Consider the following 21,132-nt stretch of genomic DNA (forward strand, 5'->3'; position numbering starts at 1 on the left):
AACAAACATGTGTGCACAATGAGAGACGGGTTGCCTTGGGTAGGGGAAAAGTTATATATACCAACAACTCAAAGACTAACTTTCATGCACCTTTGCCATGACACAAAATCAGCAGGGCATTTTGGATTTGTAAAAACTTTACACTTAATTAAACGGCAATTTTGGTGGCCATCAATAAAAAAGGACATAGAAAGTTATGTTGCCAGCTGCCCAACCTGTGCATCAGCAAAGAGGTTGCAAGGGAAATCGCCAGGGCTATTACAACCAGTGGCAAGTCCCTCAGCCCCCTGGAGGGAAATAGCCATGGATTTTATAGTGGAATTGCCAGAAAGCAATGGGAATACTGTTATCTGGACAGTCACGGACCTATTTTCCAAACAGGTGCACTTTATCCCTTGCCAAAAAATTCCCACTGCAAAGGCCTTAGCAAAACTTTTCATCCAGCACATTTACAGATTGCACGGGGCACCCCAACGCATCATCTCTGATAGGGGAGTGCAATTTACGTCTGCATTTTGGAAGGAATTTTTATCCCTCTTAGGGACCACTCAGGGATTGACATCTAGCCACCACCCTCAAGGAGATGGACAAGCGGAACGCTGCCAGTCGGTACTTGAGCAATATTTGAGATGTTTTTTAAATTTCCAACAGAGTGATTGGACGGACTTACTTCCTTTTGCAGAAGTTGCCTACAATAATGCAGTCCACTCCAGCACAGGCTACACTCCTTTTCAAATAGCCAACGGTCAAAGTTTCAACCCTATGCCAGAGTTAACCCCAAAAGAACCAACGATCCCTTCACTGAAAGAATGGATGGAAAACCTACAAAACACCTGGCCAATAGTCAGAAAATCACTAGATGAAGCTAGGCGGGCATACAAAGCACAAGCCGATAAAAAAAGGGTTGAGCCTACACCATTCATTATAGGAGAAATGGTGTACTTATCTACAAAATACCTAAAGTCCCTACAGCCCTGTAAAAAACTTGGACCAAAATATATAGGACCTTTTCCAATTAAAAGAATCATAAATCCAGTAACAGTAGAATTGGAATTACCCAAAAACCTCAGGCAAATACACCCAATTTTTCATTGCAGCTTGCTGAAAAGAGAGCATCAGTCACATCTACGGCCAAAAATCCCCCCACCACCACCTCCACTCATGGTGGAGGGTGAACAACACTTCGAAATAAAGGAAGTCCTGGATTCTAGGAGATATCATGGGGCAACTCAGTACCTAGTTGCCTGGAAACACCTCCCTCCCTCACAAAATGAGTGGGTCCATAAACGTCATGTCAGAGCCCCGAAGCTATTGAAGAAGTTTCACACAGAGTATCCTAACAAGCCTGACTAAATTTTATACTTGTGTTTTCTTTCAGGTGGATCTCTCTTATTGTTAAGAGGGGCCGGATGTCAGAATCCAATTATATTTCATCTTTAATTATCAAATATAGAAACTCCCAATTCTGCCATCTCTGGATTCTGCCATAAGAGGGAGAGAAGGGGGAGAACAAAGGGGCTTTATGGCCCTCACTTCCTTCAGTACACTTCAAAGGGCTGAATGTTGAATGTGTGTTTATTGTAACCTCGAAGTGTTAGCATACCAAAGGAGAGTATTTGCCTTTCATGTAGTTATCTGAAGTCTCCATCCAGACGGAAGAAAGAAGAAAAGGGGTGGAATTGTGATACTTGAAACTATCACTGGAAGGGGGGTTGATTGGGTGGGACTACTGGGGAACCCCTTAAAACCTTGAATGGAAGAGCTTGAACCCCAAGTCCTGTCTAGCATGCCTGCAACCACTTCTCTTAATAAAGGATTCCTGTTGGAAGAATTATTCCAAGAGTTCTGTCTTCTTAAGATGCAAAGTGGGGTGGGTCCTTACAAAATCATCCTGTCTGATCTCACAGTTTCTATCGGGTGCCTTAACCAAGTCTGGTTTTTTTTAAAAAACAACAACAACAACAACTTCAAATTAAATCAATAGCATTTTTGGTTGCGTGATGGAATTATTGCTTTGTTGTTCCCCACTGCATTTTCAAATCTTTGCTCTCCCCAGGCGTGACGACTGATTCAGAAGACGGTGAAAAAGAAAGTTAAAAAATATGGATTAAAAATAGCTGCCAACGAGAAATTGCCTTGGATCTCCTTGGCTGGATTTGCAGCCTTCTCCCAAGGCTCCTAGCTTGATGGCTTGATTAAACTCTAATCTATGTGATAATTAAGAAAAGCCCTTCCAGTGTTTTTGAAAAATAATCTGGAAACTTTAATGGAATTGCACACATAGCAGGAAAGGTCTGTAGCATCTGGCATGAAAGAAAAAAAAAACCAAAACAATGTACTGGCAGTGTCTAAGTCACTTTTTTCAGCGCTGTTGCAACTTTGAACAATTGTTAAATAAATGGTCATATGTCAAGGACTGCCTGTTTCAACCAGAGTGATAAAGGAGCTTTTGCTGGTATAAAAACCTAGACATATCCTAGAGGTCATCTAGCTGAACCCGCTACTTGAGAAAGATCACCATCTTTTTAGTCAGTGGCGTGAAAAATGTCTTATATTTGGAGAGGGGAGGCATTACATCATAGACACCCATCCTTTCAACTTCTAGAGGCTATGGGATGCAAGTCATTTATGAAGTTTTTACTTTTGTTATGAACATTATTTTCATTTAGATCAAGGGTGTCCAACCGTGACAATTTTGACACTTATGGACTTCAAATCCCAGAATTCCTCAGCCAGCACGCTTTGAGAGATAGGGACTTCAACTCCCAGAAGTCCTCAGCCAGCACATTTTGAGATATATGGACTTCAACTCCCAGAATTCCTCAACCAGCATGCTTTGAGATATGACTTCAACTCCCAGAATTCCTCAGCCAGCATGCTTTGAGATATATGGACTTCAATTCCCAGAATTCCTCAACCAGCATGCTTTGAGATATAAGGACTTCAACTCCCAGAATTCCTCAGCCAGCACGCTTTGAGATATAGGGACTTCAACTCCCAGAATTCCTCAGCCAGCACATTTTGAGATATATGGACTTCAACTCCCAGAATTCCTCAGCCAGCACTTTGAGATATATGGACTTCAACTCCCAGAATTCCTCAGCCAGCACTTTGAGATATATGGACTTCAACACCCAGAATTCCTCAACCAGCATGCTTAGAGATATAAGGACTTCAATTCCCAGAATTCTTCAGCCAGCACATTATGAGATATAGGGACTTCAACTCCCAGAATTCCTCAACCAGCATTCTTTGAGATATATGGACTTCAACTCCCAAAGCTGGCTGAGGAATTCTGGGAGATGAAGTCCACACGTGTAAAACTGGCTAAGTTTCAGAAACACTCTTCTCCCAGACGCCCCTTCAGGTCTTCTCCAATTTTATCCAGTGCCCCCAACTGTTCCTCACTGATTTTTTTCTTTCCAGGCCCCTTATGATTTTCCCTGCGGTTCCTGGACAGGCCCCAGTTTGCCAGTTTCATCCCTGGCAGGTGGTGCCAAGAAAAGGATGGGATATTTTGTGTGTCCTGAAGCCCACGGCAGGTAAGAGAGTCTGCCTTTTTATTTTTGCAGAACGCTTTGAAGTTCTGCTGACCGTGGCAACTGCTTTGACTTAAATCTACCCTCCCTACTCTGTTGCAAGGCCTCTTCTGCTAAAAAGCTTTTCGAAGGCTGTTTAATTATTGAATTAACCACTGGAGAGCAAAGCTGAGGTGCATTAATTCTACAGCTATAATTAGCTGCGCCTCAACAGGGGTGCAAGCCAGCGCACTCACCTCTGCCCCGTCTTCCCCCTTCAGGTGCAAAAGACTGATGTAAAAAAAAAAAATCAATTTAAAGGATGTTATTTCTCAACCTGCATCTCTCCATAAATTAGTTTATGCAAGGTTATGCCTGCCGGTGACTCATTCCCTAGCGGTCTGCAAAGGGTGAGAAAACAAAACGCTTGCTCAATCCTTCGAGGGCCACGTAAACGGGGAGACCCAGATCAGAAACAACACAGATTTCAATTTAAATGACATTTTGCAGCCGTTCACGGCATGCGTTCAGACAACTGAGCCAAGGAGCACCTACCAGCCCCAGGGCTAACTTTAGTTACGTTGACGTTTGCTTTTGGGTGGGCTAGTGTGGTCTGTGGGTTGCGGAGTTTATTTATGGTGTAGTAATGCAACTTTTTTTACCAGTGCAAGAAAAGACTTAAGTTGAGGGATAGCTTTCTCGGCTTTTTTCTTGGGGCAAAGTAACTCCAGTATTTTGAAGTCTTAAAGATAGATAGATAGATAGATAGATAGATAGATAGATAGATAGATAGATAGATAGATAGATAGATAGATAGATAGGCAGATTAGATAGATAGATTAGATAGACAAGAGAGAGAGAGAGAGAGAGGCAGGCAGGTAGGCAGGCAGAGACAGATAGATTAGATAAATAATAGACAGACAGAGAGACAGACAGACAGACAGATAGCTAGATAGATAGATAGGCAGATTATATAGATTAGATAGATAGATAGATAGATAGATAGATAGATAGATAGATAGATAGATAGATAGATAGATAGGCAAGCAGGCAGACAGGCAAGCAGACAGAGACAGACAGACAGATAGATAGATAGATTAGATAAATAATAGACAGACAGACAGACAGACAGACAGATAGATAGATAGATAGATTAGATAAATAATAGACAGACAGACAGACAGGCAGATAGATTAGATAAATAATAGACAGACAGGCAGATAGACAAACATAGATAGATAGATAGATAGATAGATAGATAGATAGATAGATAGATAGATAGATAGATAGATAGATAGATAGATGTAGCATTGTTCCAATATCTCAGGGGCTGCCCCAAAGAAGAGGGAGTCAAGCTATTCTCCAAAGCACCTGAAGGCAGGACAAGAAGCAACGGATGGAAACTCATCAAGGAGAGAAGCAACCTAGAACTAAGGATAAATTTCCTGACAGTGAGAACAATTAACCAGTGGAACAACCTGCCACCAGAAGCTGTGAAGGCTCCAACACTGGAAGTTGTTAAGAAGAGATTGGATAACCATTTGTCTGAAATGGTATAGGGCAGGGGTAGGCAACCTTGGCTCTTTTATGACTCATGGACCAACTCCCAGAATTCCTCAGCCAACATAGCTCAGCATGGAAACCTCTCCCTTTCTCCTCAGCATGGCTGGCTCAGAAATTCTGGGAGTTGAAGTCCACGAGTCATAAAAGAGCCAAGGTTGCCTACCCCTGGTATAGGATTTCCTGCCTGAGCAGGGGATTGGACTAGAAGACCTCCAAGGTCCCTTCCATCATCATCATCATCATCATCATCGATAACCTAGTCAAGGTAATCAAATAAGAGATTATCAGAAGTTTATTTGATCGATCTCCCTCCTAATCTCCCAAACTTTCTCTAATGTGCAGATCCAGAAAATGGATTCATTGAGTCACTGATTCAGTCCCGATCAAGACAATACAAGTCTTAAAGTGGCCAAGTTTGAAGCTCTTGCAGGAGTAAGCAACCTTGGCTCTTTTATGACTCTTGGACTTCAACTCCCAGAATTCCTGAGTCAGCTGGCTCAGGAAATTTTGGGAGTTGAAGTCCAGCAGTCATAAAAGAGCCGAGGTTGCCTATCCCTGCACTAAACAATTGGTTGTAAATCAAGGACTACCTGTAGTATCAAATCCACCAATAGAGCAAACTTAAAATATCACCGAGTCTGTCCACGTTCCCAAACTCTCAAATCATAAATGCAGCCAGTCTGCCATCTACAGGCGTTTTCCTGGAACTGTAACTTGGAAGTCAGAATAACAGGAGAGAGCTGGATGGGCCCTTGGAGGTCTTCTAGTCCAACCTCCTGATCAAGCAGGAGATTCTATACTATTTCAGACAAATGGTTGTGCAATCTCTTCTGAAAAACCTCCAGTGATGGAACACCTTTGAAGAGAAGGACAAGGGGTGACAGGATAGCAGTCTTTCAGTATCTCAGGGGATGCCACAAAGAATAGGGAGTCAAGCTATTCTCCAGAGCACCTGAAGGCAGGACAAGAAGCAACGGATGGAAACTAAGATTGGACAACCATTTTTCTGAAATAGTACAGGATTCCCTGCCTGAGCAGGGGGTTAGACTAGAAGACCTCCAAGGTCCCTTCCAACTCTGATTCTATTCTATTCTATTCTATTCTATTCTATTCTATTCTATTCTATTCTCAATAAATATTCTATTCTATTCTATTCTCAATAAATATTCTATTCTCTTCTATTCTATTCTCAATAAATATTCTATTCTCTTCTATTCTCAATAAATATTCTATTCTCTTCTATTCTATTCTCAATAAATATTCTATTCTATTCTATTTATTCTATTCTATTTATTCTATTCTCAATAAATATTTACTCTATTCTACTCTACTGTACTCTACTCTACTCTACTCTACTCTACTCTACTCTACTCTACTCTACTCTACACTATTCTATTCAACTTCTGGAGGCAGATTGTTCCACTGATTAATTGTTCTCACTGTCAGGAAATTTCTCCTTAGTTCTAGATTGTTTCTCTCCTTGATTAGTTTCCATCTGGCTTGGAAGAAGATCCTTCTCTTTTCTGCATCCTGCTTTTGAATGACGGAGACGAAAATATCTCTTTAATAACACTATCTATAGCACTTAGACTTATATACCGCTTCACAGTGCTTTACAGCCCTCTCTAAGCGGTTTGCAGAGTCAGTGTTTCCCCCCAAAATTTGGGTCCTTCTTCCTACCTGGATTACTTTTCTCCAACCCACCCAACTTTAGGGAGATGATGGAGTAAAGGATTTGCAGCTCCACTTAATTTTTCAACAAGAATTACATTAATTTAAAAACTGGAGTAATACACTCTCCTCTAGATTTTTTTTTTTATTAAGAGTTTTATAAGTTTTACAAAAAAAAAAAAACAATACAAAGACAAAAAACATACAAAGAAAGAACTAAACATTACACAACAAACCCTCCCTCCCCCAAAGACCCCCCCTTCCCCCCCGAGCTTCCCAGAGCAGAATATAGGCTTAATTAAAAAACAATTAGAAAAATTATATTTTAAAATATATATGTATATATATATAAGAATAAAAATTAAGAAAAAGCTATATAATATTTTTTAATATCCATTTTAAACTGTATAAATTTTATCCATTTATCCCAAACAGCAAGAAGATTTTTCATAGTTGAAATATTATTCAGTTGAATCAGCAGTGGGGATCTTGCAAGGCAATAAGGCATACAGTGGTTTGTTCACTTTATAGTGTAATGTGAACTTAGTGGCTCAATTCACACAGCTTTGAGAAGGTGGGCTTCAACTCCCAGAATTCCCCAGTCAGCATGGTTTAAAATGGGTGGACTTCAACTCCCAGAATACCACAGTTAGTATGATTTAAAATGGGTGGACCTCAATTCCCAGGATACTGATTGGGGAAGATGATTAGGGGACTGGAGGCTAAAGCATATAAGGAAAGGCTGCTGGAATTGGGTATGTCCAGTTTAATGAAGAGAAGGACGAGGGGGGACAGGATAGCAGTCTTCCAGTAACTCAGGGGCTGCCCCCAAGAAGAGGGAGTCAAGCTCTTCTCCAAAGCGCCTGAAGGCAGGACAAGAAGCAACGGGTGGAAACTCATCAAGGAGAGAAGCAACCTAGAACTAAGGAGAAACTTCCTGACAGTCAGAACAATTAACCAGTAGAACAACCTGCCTCCAGAAGCGGTGAATGCTCCAACACTGGAAGTTTTTAAGAAGAGTCTGGACAGCCATTTTTCTGAAATGGGATAGGGTTTCCTGCCTGAGCAGGGGGTTGGATTAGATGACCTCCAAGGTCCCTTCCAACTTTATTATTATTATTATTATTATTATTATTATTATTATTATTGATCATTGCACAGTCAGCCAGATGTTCAGACTAGATTTGGCATTTTGTCTACCTATCGAGTCCTTACCCAGGATCTGGGATAGGCAGATGTGGATGTTTGATAGTATTACAGATATCGTTGCAGGTTGGAAGCAGTTTATTATTATTATTATTATTATTATTATTATTATTATTATTATTATTATTACTATTACTATTATTACTATTATTATTATTAATCAAGGAGAAAAGCAACCTAGAACTAAGGGGAAACTTCCTGTCAGTTAGAACAATTAACCAGTGGAACAACCTGCCTCCAGAAGTGGTGAATGCTCCAACACTGGAAGTTTTTAAGAAGAGATTGGACAGCCATTTGTCTGAAATGGTATAGGGTTTCCTGCCTGAGCCGGGGGTTGGACTAGATGACCTCCAAGGTCCCTTCCAACTTTTTTATTTATTTATTTATTATTACTATTATTATTACTATTATTATTGTTACTATTATTATTACTATTATTATTAAGTCCACACTCAAAGTTGCCAAGATTGAGAAATGACTGTGTGACTCCCTTAACAACCGCTGTGATTCGGTTAAACAGCCGTGGTACAAAAGCTATAAAAGCATGCTGGCTGGGGAATTCTTGGAAGTCCACTCATCTTCAAATGACCAACTTGAAGGAACATCGCCCTTGGGGTGATCGCAAAAAAAAACAACAACTTTTTTATGCCCTCTAGTGGTCAATCAGTAATTGTGCAGCTCTTTTGTGGCAGTCTGTGGTGAGCATTAAAACCACACCAAGCAAAGCACTTTATGACTTAAGGTGGTGTGTGAATGCATTCTTTATGGCCTGACCAGCACACCCTGGCTAAAATAAAATGTGATCTAGAATAAAGAATGGACCCAGAGCATTGTTTGCAATGCAGGAGGAAGGGAGAGCAGAAGAGGGGAAGGGAGAGGATGGGGATGGAGGAGGAGGAGGAGGAGGAGGAGGAGGAGGAGGAGGAGGAGGAGGAGGAGGAGGAGGAGGTACACCTACGTGTCACCTATCCTCCGCGAGCTGCACTGGCTTCCTGTGGGTCTCCGGACGCAATTCAAGGTGTTGGTTATACACCTTTAAAGCCCTTCATGGCTTAGGACCAGGTTACTTACAGGACCGCATACTGCCGCATAGTTCCCAGAGACCGGTGAGGTCCCACAGATTGGGCCTCCTTCAGGTCCCGTCGGCCAGACAATGTCTGCTGGCGGGCCCTCGGGGAAGGGCCTTTTCTGTGGTGGCTCCGACGTGGTGGAATCCACTTCCCCCAGAGATTCGAACTTCTCCCACCTTGCCGGCCTTCAAGAAAGCCATTAAAACTCTCCTGTTCCAGCAGGCCTGGGGTTGATGTCCCCGGGGGGCTGGGATTCGATTGGGACATGCTGTGTGAATGTATTCATTTTTAATTGTTATACTTGTTGTTTTAATTTTGTACGTCGCCCTGAGTCCCTAGGGATTGGGTGGCATATAAATTTTACTAATAAATAAATAAATAAATAAATAAAGGAGGGGGAGGAGGAGGAGGTGGTTCTTGGAAAGTAAACACAATCTGGAATATCTGCTTAAAAGAAAATTAGCTGAGAAAATGCAGGGTTTGATCAGAACAAGTGTTTACTCCTGCCCCTCATTTTCAGCATCTTTAAATCCCTCAGGAGGACATGTGACAATCAGAGAAAAGATGCTTCTGAGGAGGCATAAAGTAGTTTCATTCAGAATAGCCAAGATCCAAATCTCATTTCCCCACAAAGATATTTGTTTACACGTATCAGTACATCCCACAAAAGGAATTGATATTAGGGATCTGTCACGGTTCTAACAGATGAAATTCTTCAAAAGAACTTTCAGGCATTGTTTACCTTAAAGAATCTTTTATTCGAGAAACAAAGTATCGGCACTACATAGTTGAAACCAGAAACTAAATTCCTCTCCCCTGGATACAAAGTAACAAAGTGTAATTCCCTCCTCCAATAAACAGTCATAAATCACATTCCCCAATTAGTTTGAATCCCGGGCTTTCTCCCCAGCTCTCCAGCCCACCAAAATGCTATCAGCTCTGGGCCCAATGTCCTTGGGTTCCTACGACTGAGTTATTATTGTTATGGCTAGCTGGACTCTCATCCACATTTCCCCTCCCAGCAGCATCTAATTCTAAAATCAATAGAGAAAATGGCTACATTTCCATATGTTGTCAAAGCAAGAACATCCGAGATTAGCAGCATTGACAGGATCATGTCATAAGATAGCTCATATAGAATAGCAATAGCAATAGTACTTATATATCACTTCCTAGTGCTTTACAGCCCTCTCTAAGTGGTTTACAGAGTCAACCTATGGCCCCCAACCATCTGGGTCCTCGTTTTACCAACCTCAGAAGGTTGGAAGGCTGAGTCAACCTTGAGCCGGTCAGGATCGAAATGCTGGCAGTTGGCAGAATTAGCCTGCACTATGGCATTCTGACCACTGCACCACCATGAAAAGGAAGGAAGGAAAGAAGGAAGGAAGGAAGGAGAAAAGGAAGGGAGATAAGGAAGAAGGGAAGAAGAAAAGGGAGGAAGAGAAAGAAGGAAAGGAAGGAAGGAAGCAATAGCAATAGCACTTAGCCTTATAGACCACTTCACAGTGCTTTACAGCCCTCTCTAAGCGGTTTACAGAACCAACCTATGACCCCCAACTATCTGGGTCCTCCTTTTACCGACCTCGGAAGGATGGAAGGCTTGAGTCAACCTTGACCAGTCAGGATCAAACTGCAGGCAGTGGGCAGAGTGAAGGAAGGAAGGAAGGAATAGCACTTATATACTGCTTCACAGTGCTTTGCAGCCCTCTCTAAGCGGTTTACAGAGTCAGCATATTTGCCCCCCAAAACCTGGGTCCTCCTTTTACCAACCTCGGAAGGATGGAAGGCTGAGTCAACCTTGAGCCGGTCAGGATCGAACTGCAGATAGCGGGCAGAGTGGAGGAAGGAAGGAATAGCATATACCGCTTCACAGTGCTTTACAGCCCTCTCTAAGCGGTTTACAGAGTCAGCATATTTGCTCCCCAAAACCTGGGTCCTCATTTTACCGACCTCGGAAAGATGGAAGGCTGAGTCAACCTTAAACCGGTGACAATCGAACTGCCGAACTGCAGTCAGCCAGCAGTCAGCAGAAGTAGCCTGCAGTACTGCATTCTAACCACTTCACCACCACAGCAGTAAAAGCCTTGAAGGACATCCTAGCACAGGGGTAGGCAACCTTGGCTCTTTTATGACTCATGGACTTCAGCTCCCAGAATTCCTGAGCCAGCATGGTTCAGCTTGGAAACCTCTCCCTTTCCCCTCAGCATGGCCGGCTCAGGAATTCTGGGAGTTGAAGTCCACGAGTCATAAAAGAGCCAAGGTTGCCTACCCCTGTGCTAGCAGGAAGGTTAAGAACCAAAGCATTCCCAAATTCTGAATTCTATCCCATTTTTAAATAAAAATATCAAGGCCTCTGTTCTCAGATCCTTCTCCCTTTTCCAGACAACCTGATTATCCTGGGATTGTTATAGGAACTTGGAACCTTTTACCTCAGGGTGAGGCCATAAAAGCATGTTTACACTCCACACAGGCTAAGCAGTGATGTACAAACCCATTTCATATTGGCTTCCTGATCTACAATGGAAAGCCTGGGAAATAGGGAGGACATAAGCCAAATTTTCCCTACCAAGAGAGTAGCTAGGAAAGAAGAAAGAGAGGAGGAGAACAACGAAGCCTACCAAGTCCGGGTATTTTTTTGAAAAATATGTATGTTTGGATGTGTATGCACACACATACAGTCTTTCCTCCACCCCACCCTTGGAAAATAATCTCATAGAACGATCCCACATGAGATAAACAAAATCAAACTTTATTTTAGAAACTGATGAATGTGTAACTCTGCCTTTTTAATGGTAAGCATTAAAAGTAGGTATTCAGTGTGGAAAAAGATAATTATCAAGCTGTCCATACCATACAATTGCAAATTAGTTAAGAAAAAGATTCAAGGGAAAATGTACCGTATATTCTGGCGTATAAGACGACCCCCGTCTTCGACGCCGAGTCACATGCCTAGAAAGTCATCTTATACGCCGGAAACTACCATTATTTCCGGCGTATAAGACGACTCGGCGTATAAGACAACCCCCAAGTTCGGCGCCGATTTCAACGCTCTCAAAAGTCGTCATACGCCGGAAAGTACGGTAACATTCCCCAAAGTCCATAAAGTAGATGTGGTCTCCTGCAAAGGAAGAAAGAAAAAAAAAGACTGGTGTGGGTCCAAAATATTAAATGTCATAGGAAGGGTTCAATGATATGTGTATGTGTGTTTGCATTTGTGCACACATCATTTGAAATAACATGGAAGCCTGAAATTAAACACCAGTCCATAACTTGTACAGAGATATAAAGAAAATGAAACTTAGTATTGTGAATAGAAACTAAGCAAATTAAGAACTTCCTTCCTTCCTTCCTTCCTTCCTTCCTTCCTTCCTTCCTTCCTTCCTTCCTTCCTTCCTCCCTCCCTCCCTCCCTCCCTCCCTCCCTCGCTATGGTGGCACTTTGATTAGAATGCGGTATTGCAGGCAGACTCTGCCCACTGCCAGGAGTTCAATCCTGACCTCCTGAAGGTCGATTCAGCCTTCCATACTTCCAAGGTTGATAAAATGAGGACCCGGATTGTTGCGGGCAAGATGCTGGTTCTGTAAACTGCTTAGAGAGGGCTGTAAAGCACTGTGAAGCGGTCTATAAGTCTACGTGCTATTTTTATTCTTCCTTCCTTCCCTCCTTCCTTCTTTCACTTCCTTCCTTCCTTCCTTCCTTCCTTCCTTCCTTCCTTCCTTCCTTCCTTCCTTCCTTCCTTCCTTCCTTCCTTCCTCCCTTGCCATAGTGGTGCAGTGGTTAAAATGCGGTATTGCAGGCAGACTCTGCCCACTGCCAGGAGTTCAATCCTGACCTGCTCAAGGTCAACTCAGCCTTCCATCCTTCCGAGGACGGTAAAATGAGGACCCAGATTGTTGCGGGCAAGATGCTGGTTCTGTAAATCGCTTAGAGAGGGCTGTAAAGCACTGTGAAACGGGCTATAAGGCTAAGTGCTATTGCTCTTATTCTGATTCTGGTTATGATTGAGTCACCGGTATTTGCCAAGTTCCTAACAGGAGAAGCGCTTAATCCGTTTCAGCCTTAGGTGTCTCTATGGGCCGAAAGGCTTAAGGGATCTTTTGTTTGATGGTTTGTGGGTTCACAACAGTTGTAGTCGGGGTTTGTGAGTGGTGTGGATGACCAGGAGGGGAGGGGGTAGCAGGTGCGGCCTTTTGTGTCACAGTTGCTAAGGAAGGAATGACAAGGAAAGAGATTCAGCTCCCAAGACGGAAGGAAGATCTGGTTCCAGAGAGGCATCCCGACATCAGACTGAGGACCAACTGCTGCTGCTCGGACTTTTATAGGGCTTGGTGGGCTCCCATTGGCTGCCCAAGTCAACTGACAGAATGTTCAGGTGGGCAGGCCACGCCCACAGTAAACTCCCACCTTCACTTTCCTTCTGCCCAACACGTAGGAGGCAATCCAGATGCTCAGGTCCAGATGTTAACCTGAATTGCAGGTGACCACAAAGCCGCTGATGCTCTGCCAGTTGAACAAGGCCACCGCCCGAGGGACCCTCGCCAGGATGGTGCCTACCGAAGTGAAGCTGTTCCATTATGGGGATGGGCTTGGCGAGGACACCTTCAAAATTGCAAGTCTCAAAAGTTCATGGTTACTAAGGCTTTCACGTTCCGAAGTTACAGATAATCCTCGACTTGTTTAGTGACCGTTCAAAGTTACTGAACGGGGCTGAAAAGGGGGACTGGGACTGTTTTCCTCACTTAGGACCCATTGCAGCATCCCCGTGGTCATGGGATCAAAATTTGGACGTTTGGCAAACTGGTTCAGACTTGTGATGGTCGCAGTGTCCCCCCCCCCCAGGGTCACTTGATCCCCTTTTGTGACCATCTGACAAGCAAAGTCAATGAGGGAAGCCAGATTCACTTAACAACCGTGTTACCAACTGAACAACTGCAAGGATTCACTTAATGACTGTGGCGGGAAAAGTCGTAAAATGGGGCAAAACTCACTTAATGAAGGTCTCATGTAGCAACATAAATTTTGGGCTCGGTGGTCGTCGGAAGTCGAGGGCTAGCTGTATTGACTCTAAAGTGCAAAATGTGACAACATATATTCAAACAGAAAGTAAACTATTTCTGTTTTTTCCCCCAGTGGATTATGGATGGCTAGTAACAAGTTAGGAGGCTTAATGATAGTCCTCTTTTTAAGTGGCCTCAGGACCACCAAAACTTTAAATGGCCCCATCAGAATCCATTTAAAATAGAGTTTCTCAACATTAGCAATTTAAGATTGGGTGGACTTTAACTCGCTGAATTACCTACCCAGCATCCTTTAAGAGGGGAGGACTTCCACTCCCAGAATTCCCCAGCCAGCCTGCTTTAAGAGGGGTGGACTTCCACTCCCAGAATTCTCCAGCCAACATGCATTAAGAGGGGTGGGCTTTCACTCCCAGAATTCCCCAGCCAGTGTGCTTTAAGATGGGCGGACTTCCACTCCCAGAATCCCCAGCCAGTCTGCTTTAAGAGGGGTGGACTTCCACTCCCAGAATCCCCAGCCAGCCTGCTTTAAGAGGGGTGGACTTCCACTCCCAGAATTCCCCAGCCAGCATGCTCTAAGATGGATGGACTTCCATTCCCAGAATCCCCAACCAGCCTGCTTTAAGAGGGGTGGACTTCCATTCCCAGAATCCCCAGCCAGCATGCTTTAAGATGGGTGGACTTCCACTCCCAGAATTCCCCAGCCAGCATGCTTTAAGAGGGGTGGACTTCCATTCCCAGAATCCCCAGCCAGCATGCTTTAAGAGGGGTGGACTTCCACTCCCAGAATTCCCCAGCCAGCCTGCTTTAAGAGGGGTGGACTTTCACTCCCAGAATTCCCCAGCCAGCATGCTCTAAGATGGATGGACTTCCATTCCCAGAATCCCCAGCCAGCCTGCTTTAAGAGGGGTGGACTTCCATTCCCAGAATCCCCAGCCAGCATGCTTTAAGATGGGTGGTCCCCAACTCCCAGAATTCCTTAGCCATCATATTTTAAGGTGTGGACTTCAGTTCCCAGAATTCCACAGCCAGCATGCATCATCATCATCATACTGGCTGTGGAATTCTGGGAGTTAAGTCCACACCTCTTAAAATTGCCCAGTGGTCTAACAATAATAATCAAGTCTCCCTCAAGTCAACCATGACTCCAGGGAATCGATCCAGGCAGCAAATCACAGAAACTATTTTTTATTTCTTTTTTTTTTTGCAACTTCTCTGCCTTTTCTCTTCCCAAGTGCAAGGAATATTTGAGACCTTTTAAAAAGTTCCTTCGGAGGCTGAACTTCCCGAAAGATTTCCCGAAGGAAAGAAAACTAATCTGCATCAGAAAAAACCTCACCATTCTTGGGGATCATATTAATATGTTTCTTCAGCATTACTGCAAAACCTGGGAACTGAAACACTGGAAGAAGTAAGGAAATCACTTGTCCTTTGTAGAAACTGCGAGCGGTAAATCCACAATAAGTTTTTTTTAGTCTGGTGTGCCCTTTGCTAAATTAGGATCTGAGCTGGAAAGGTAAATTAATATCTCTTTTTTTATGTATAAGTAAAGGTTCGTGGTGAGAAGATGCTTAGAAAAGGGAGAAATCACTTTATATGCCACTATTTTTCAAGGTGGCTCACTTGAAGAGGCCTGCTTCAACTCCCAGAATTCCCCAGCCAGCCATCTGTTTCATGTAGCTGTTTAGAACAGTGGTTCTCAACCTTTTTAATGCCACGACCCCCAACCGGTCGTAAGTCAAGGACTACTCAACCGGTCGTAAGTCGAGGACTACTCAACTGGTGCAGCACCGTTTGCAGAATGGGACTTTTGGCGGGCTCAGCAGGGCAGAGACAGCCTGGACAATTCCTATTGGCTTTTGAAAGCCAATAGAATTAGACTCTATTCAAGAGAGTCTATTCTATTGGCTTTCAAAAGCCAATAGAATAAAAGGGAGTAGCACAGCTAAGGAAAAGGGGGAAAAAAATGGTGGACCGCGTTGTTTGGCGACCCCCGTGAAATGGTCGTTCGACCCCAAATGGGTCCCGACCCAGAGGTTGAGAACCACTGGTTTAGAATAACACAACAAATCGGAAGGGATCTTGGAGGTCATCTAGTCCAACCCCCTTCCTCAGGCAGGAAACCCTATAGTACCATTCTGTATAAAAGGCTGTCCAATCTCTTCTTGAAAACCTCTGGTGATGAAGCACCCACAACTTCTGGAGGCAGGTTGTTCCACTGATTAATTGTTCTCACTGTCAGGAAATTTCTCCTTAGTTGTCAGTGTGGAAACTGGTCACGGGTATTCTTTTTTTCCGGCACCAACGTAATTTCAACCCATCACTAAATGAATGATTGTAAGTCGAGGACCCGCTGTAAAATGCTATTCCTCTGCTTTTCAGAATGCTGTGGAGGTTTGTCTCCCTCTTCTCATCCTACGATGAGAAGCAGCTGCATAAACTGTACCGATACAGCAAGACAGACCAATTCACCAAATTCCTGGTAAGGATTATATGCAATATAATATAATATAATAATAATAAAGTTGGAAGGGACCTTAGAGGTCATCTAGTCCAACCCCCTGCTCAGGTACGAAACCCTATACCATTTCGGACAAATAGCTGTCCAGTCTCTTCTTAAAAACTTCCAGTGTTGGAGTATTCACTGCTTCTGGAGGCAGGTTGTTCCACTGGTTGAATTGTTCTCACTGTCAGGAAGTTTCTCCTTAGTTCTAGGTTGCTTCTCTCCTTGATTAGTTTCCATCTGTTGCTTCTTGTCCTGCCTTCAGGTGCTTTGGAGAATAGCTTGACTCCCTCTTCCTTGTGGCAGCCCCTGAGATATTGGAACACTGCTATCATGTCCCCCCCTCGTCCTTCTCTTTGTTAAACTAGACATACCCAATTCCAGCAATCGTTCTTTATATGTTTTCACCTCCAGTCCCCTAATCATCTTTGTTGCTCTTCTCTGTACTCTTTCTAGAGTCTCAACATCTTTTTTACATTGTGGTGACCAAAACTGAATGCACTATTCCAAGTGTGGCCTTACCAAGGCCTTGTAAAGTGGTATTAACTCTTCACGTGATCTTGATTCTATCCCTCTGTTAATGCAGCCTAGCACTGTGTTGGCTTTTTTGGCAGCTGCAGCACACGGCTGGCTCCTATTTAAGTGATTGTCCACTAGGACTCCGAGATCTCTCTTACAGTTACTACTATTGAGCAAGGTTTCCAGAGGTATCTGCAGGGGGATTTCCCAAAAGTCAAATGGGAGGGGCCAAAGACAATGCAATTGAAGCCACGGCCCTTCTGATGTGCATCACTCTTGGGAAAAACAGGGCAGGGTAACAGTCAGCTGATTGTGGCCATTTTGACTTTTTTGACCCGGCTGGCATTCCTAGGGACACTTATCTTCTTCCCACCTCGCTCAGGAAGTTTGATTATGAACCATCCTTGATTCTTTTAAGAAGCACATTTAAGCTGACCAAGTTTTAGTAAAATGCTGCCTTAGTAAATTAATCTCTGGGGCTCAGTTGGCTATTTTTTTTTTTTTTTGTCGTATATCAAAGAGGGCTCCCCAAAATTGGGGGTTCTTCCCCAAATGGCAGCCATCTTGTAATGTCTGAGCTGAAGTAAGGAGATGTAGGTAGTCCTCAGTTTACGACCTCAAAATTTCCGTTTAAGCCAGACCATTGTTAAGTGAGTTTTGCCCCATTTAACAACCTTTCTGGCCACCGTTGTTAAATGAATCACTGCAATTGCTAAATGAACGATGTGGTTGTTAAGTGAACCTGGCTTCCCCACTGACTTTGCTTCTCAGAAGCGGCCTAGAAAGTTTGCAAGTGATGATTACGTAACCCTAGGACAGGGGGAGGCAACCTCGGCTCTTTTATGACTCATAGACTTCAACTCCCAGAATTCCTGAGCCAGCCATGCTGAGGAGAAATGGAGAGGTTTCCAAGCTGAGCCATGCTGGCTTAGGAATTCTGAGAGTTGAAGTCCACGAGTCATAAAAAAGAGCCAAGGTTGCCTACCCCTGGCCTAGGACACTTCGACCGTCCTAAATACAGGCTTTGTGCCCAAGTGCCTGAATTCTGCATCAGTTGTAAGTGTGAGGACTAGTCATGTCACATTTTTCGATGCCATTATAACTTTGTACAGTCACTAAACGAAGGGTTGTAACTCAAGGACTACCTGTACTACATCAAATTTGGAAAAAAACAACATTAGTTTTGGCCTTTATAGAAACCCAGCCAGTTGTGGTTTATTTCAGGGGTTAGGCAACCTTGGCTCTTTTATGATTCGTGGACTTCAACTCCCAGAATTCCTGAGCCAGCATGGCTCAGCATGTTAACCTCTCCATTTCTCCTCAGCATGGCTGACTCAGGAATTCTGGGAGTTGAAGTCCACGAGTCATAAAAGAGCCAAGGTTGCCTACGTCTGGGCTAGGCCTAGGCCCCTTCATGACTCATGAACTTCAACTCTCAGAATTCCTGAGCCAGCCTGGCTCAGCATGGAAACCTCTCCATTTCTCCTCAGCATGGCTGGCTCAGGAATTCTGGGAGTTGAAGTCCACGAATCATAAAAGAGCCAAGGTTGCCTCCCCCTGGCCTAGATCAGTAGTAGGCCACCTTGGCTCTTTTATGACTCGTGGACTTCAACTCCCAGAATTCCTGAGCCAGCCTGGCTCAGCTTGGAAACTCTCCCTTTCCCCTCAGCATGGCTGGCTGAGGAATTCTGGGAGTTGAAGTCCACAAGTCATAAAAGAGCCAAGGTTCCTCAACCCTGGCTTAGGCTGAAGGTGGAACTCAGTGCAAAAAAAAAAAAAAGTAAGCCCAGGAGCGTGTACATTAAACAAAAAGTATTTTACATGAAAATACGTAAGATTTAGGCAGGGAAAAAAAGCCCATCAAAAAGAAATAGGAAGCGCTCCCCAAGTTCCTTCAAACGGGTTCCCTTAGCTGTGTTTCACTCAAAAATTCCCCCCTCCCTTGCCAGCCACAGCCCTCTGCCTCTTTTTCCTGTGGTTACATTGCAGAAAGCCTACTGCCATTTGGAATACGCTGACTTGACCAGCCTTCCCAGTAACAAAAAATTGACAAAGCTGCGTGATCGGTGGAGGCTCGCTGGTTGCGGGATGAAGATGAAGGAATGGAAAGAATATTTGCACTCGCTGCCAGAAAGCGGTGATTTCCCAGAAGGAAACGTGCCTAAAGAAAGGTAAAGAGTTGGTCTAGGGGTTAAGGCATCAGGCTAAATTGAAAGTGAGGTCATGAGTTCAAATCCTGCCTTAAGCAGGAAAGCTGGCTGGATGACTTTGGGCTAATCGCTGGGAGACGGTGAGTTGTAGTCACACCTTAGGTAGGAAAGCCATCTGGGGAACTTTGGCCCAATCACCAGGAGACGGTGAGTTCTAGTCCCACCTTGGGCATGAAAGCGATCTGGGCGACTTTGGACCAATCATCAGGAGATGGTGAGTTCTAGTCCGACCTTGAGCATGAAAGCCATTTGGGTGACTTTGAGCCAATCACCAGGAGACGGTGAATTCTAGTCTGACCTTGGGCAAGAAAACCATTTGGGTGACTTTGAGCCAATCAGCAGGAGACGGTGAGTTCTAGTCCTGCCTCAGTGATGAAAGCCAGCTATCAAGGTCACGTGATGTGTTAATACCACTTTACAGTGCCTTGGTAAGGCCACACTTGGAATACTCCATCCAGTTTTGGTCACCACGATGTCACAAAGATGTTGAGACTCTAGAAAAAGTGCAGAGAAGAGCAACAAATATAATTAAGGGACTGGTAGCTACAACATGTAAGGAACGGTTGCAGAAAGTGGGTGTCTAGTCTAGTGAAAAGAAGGACTTGAGGTGACATGATAGCAATCCAATATTTGAGGGGCTGCCACAAAGAAAAGGGGGTCAAGGTATTCTCCAGAGCACCTGAAGGGAGAACAAGAAGCAACAGATGGAAACTAATCAAGGAGAGAAGCAACCTAAGGAGAAATTTCCTAATAATTCGAACAATGAATGGAATGGCTTGCTTCCAGATGTTGTGAATGCTCCAATACTGGAGGTTTTTAAGAAGAGACTGGACAACCGTTTGTCTGGAATGGTGTAGGGTCTCCTGCTTGAGCAGGGGGTTGGACTAGAAGATCTCCAAGAACCCTTCCAACTCTGTTATTCTGTTATTTTGATTCATGGGGCTGGACAGACTTAGCTCCCTCAACCATTCATCATACGATTTAGCCTCCAGACCCTTCCTCATCTTTGTTGCTCTTCTCTGCACACTTTCTAGGCCAGAGGTCCCCAACCTTTTGGGCACCAGGGACTGGTTCCGTGGAGAGAGATTTTTCTGCGGACCAGATGGTACGTGGTTTTGTGTGTTGCCTGCATCCCACGGATGGGATTTGGCTTGTTTGTGCGGCCCAGTTGCTGGCATGCTGTGGCCTGCTACCGGTCCACAGACCGAGGGTTGGGGACCCCTGTTCTAGGGTCTCAGCATCTTTTCTCTACCACAGTGACCAGACCTGGATGCGCTATTCCAGTATCCTAGTGAGGTATAAAGAGGTATCTCTTTCAAAATTCACAAAGGTTTTTGTGTCGGTCCATCAGGTGCTCAACGACTCAAGACAAAGAAGTTATGTCCCAACATGGTGCCACGTGCTACGTTTCTGCTCCTCTTTCTGTTACTATGAATGAGGAAACAGACAGCTCTTCATCATCAAATCCCTATTAAAGACAGACCGTGGAGAAAGGCAGCTTTAAAAAAAAAGTTCATTAAATAAGAATTCACACCGTTGGGACTACTGTACGTCAACTCTTTTGAATTTCTGGAAGCACTCAAACTTAAGACTTTTGCAGACATTTAGCAAAATGTCCAAGATCCACTTCCTATGTAGTATTTATGGCAATTGGCATTAAATATAGTGTCTGTATGGCAAAACCTGTTTTTTCCAATTATTATTTGGAAGAGGTTGCAAAGCCCTAGGGTAGGAGGAGTCAGGTTTGGCCCATTCCACTTGCTCCAACGAGGGGGGGCATGATAGCAGTCTTCCAATATCTCAGGAGCTGCCCCAAAGAAGAGGGAGTCAAGCTATTCTCCAAAGCACCAGAAGGCA

The 21,132-nt window shown here is 43.9% G+C and overlaps 1 protein-coding gene across 3 annotated transcripts; it reads left to right on the forward strand.

The window, feature by feature from the left end:
- The first annotated feature begins 3,302 nt into the window (after window positions 1–3,302).
- On the forward strand, window positions 3,303–21,132 carry CUNH17orf64 (chromosome unknown C17orf64 homolog). Of its 3 annotated transcripts, none has more exons than XM_039365219.1 (6): window positions 3,303–3,542; window positions 13,461–13,637; window positions 15,279–15,454; window positions 16,426–16,525; window positions 19,055–19,236; window positions 20,627–21,132. In XM_039365219.1, exons 2-6 carry the CDS (start codon window positions 13,524–13,526, stop codon window positions 20,748–20,750), a joined length of 696 nt encoding a protein of 231 aa, XP_039221153.1. In that variant the 5' UTR covers window positions 3,303–3,542; window positions 13,461–13,523; the 3' UTR covers window positions 20,751–21,132. The 3 variants fall into 3 exon arrangements, with proteins under 3 accessions (XP_039221153.1, XP_039221155.1, XP_039221152.1); XM_039365221.1 differs by having other exon boundaries at window positions 13,506–13,637; XM_039365218.1 differs by lacking the exon at window positions 3,303–3,542 and having other exon boundaries at window positions 12,944–13,637.

The sequence above is a fragment of the Crotalus tigris genome, unplaced genomic scaffold (assembly GCF_016545835.1).
Source record: "Crotalus tigris isolate CLP2741 ecotype Arizona unplaced genomic scaffold, ASM1654583v1 scf7180000019972.133881, whole genome shotgun sequence".
Lineage (NCBI taxonomy): Eukaryota > Metazoa > Chordata > Lepidosauria > Squamata > Viperidae > Crotalus > Crotalus tigris.

Bases quoted from the DNA above. Each gene is read 5' to 3' on its own strand.
- CUNH17orf64 (XM_039365219.1), top strand. From the start codon at position 13,524: ATGCTCTGCCAGTTGAACAAGGCCACCGCCCGAGGGACCCTCGCCAGG. The intron at 13,638-15,278 runs GCAAGTCTCAAA...TCTCTTCCCAAG, and splicing joins GCGAGGACACCTTCAAAATT to TGCAAGGAATATTTGAGACC. The intron at 16,526-19,054 runs GTAAGGATTATA...GTTACATTGCAG, and splicing joins ACCAATTCACCAAATTCCTG to AAAGCCTACTGCCATTTGGA.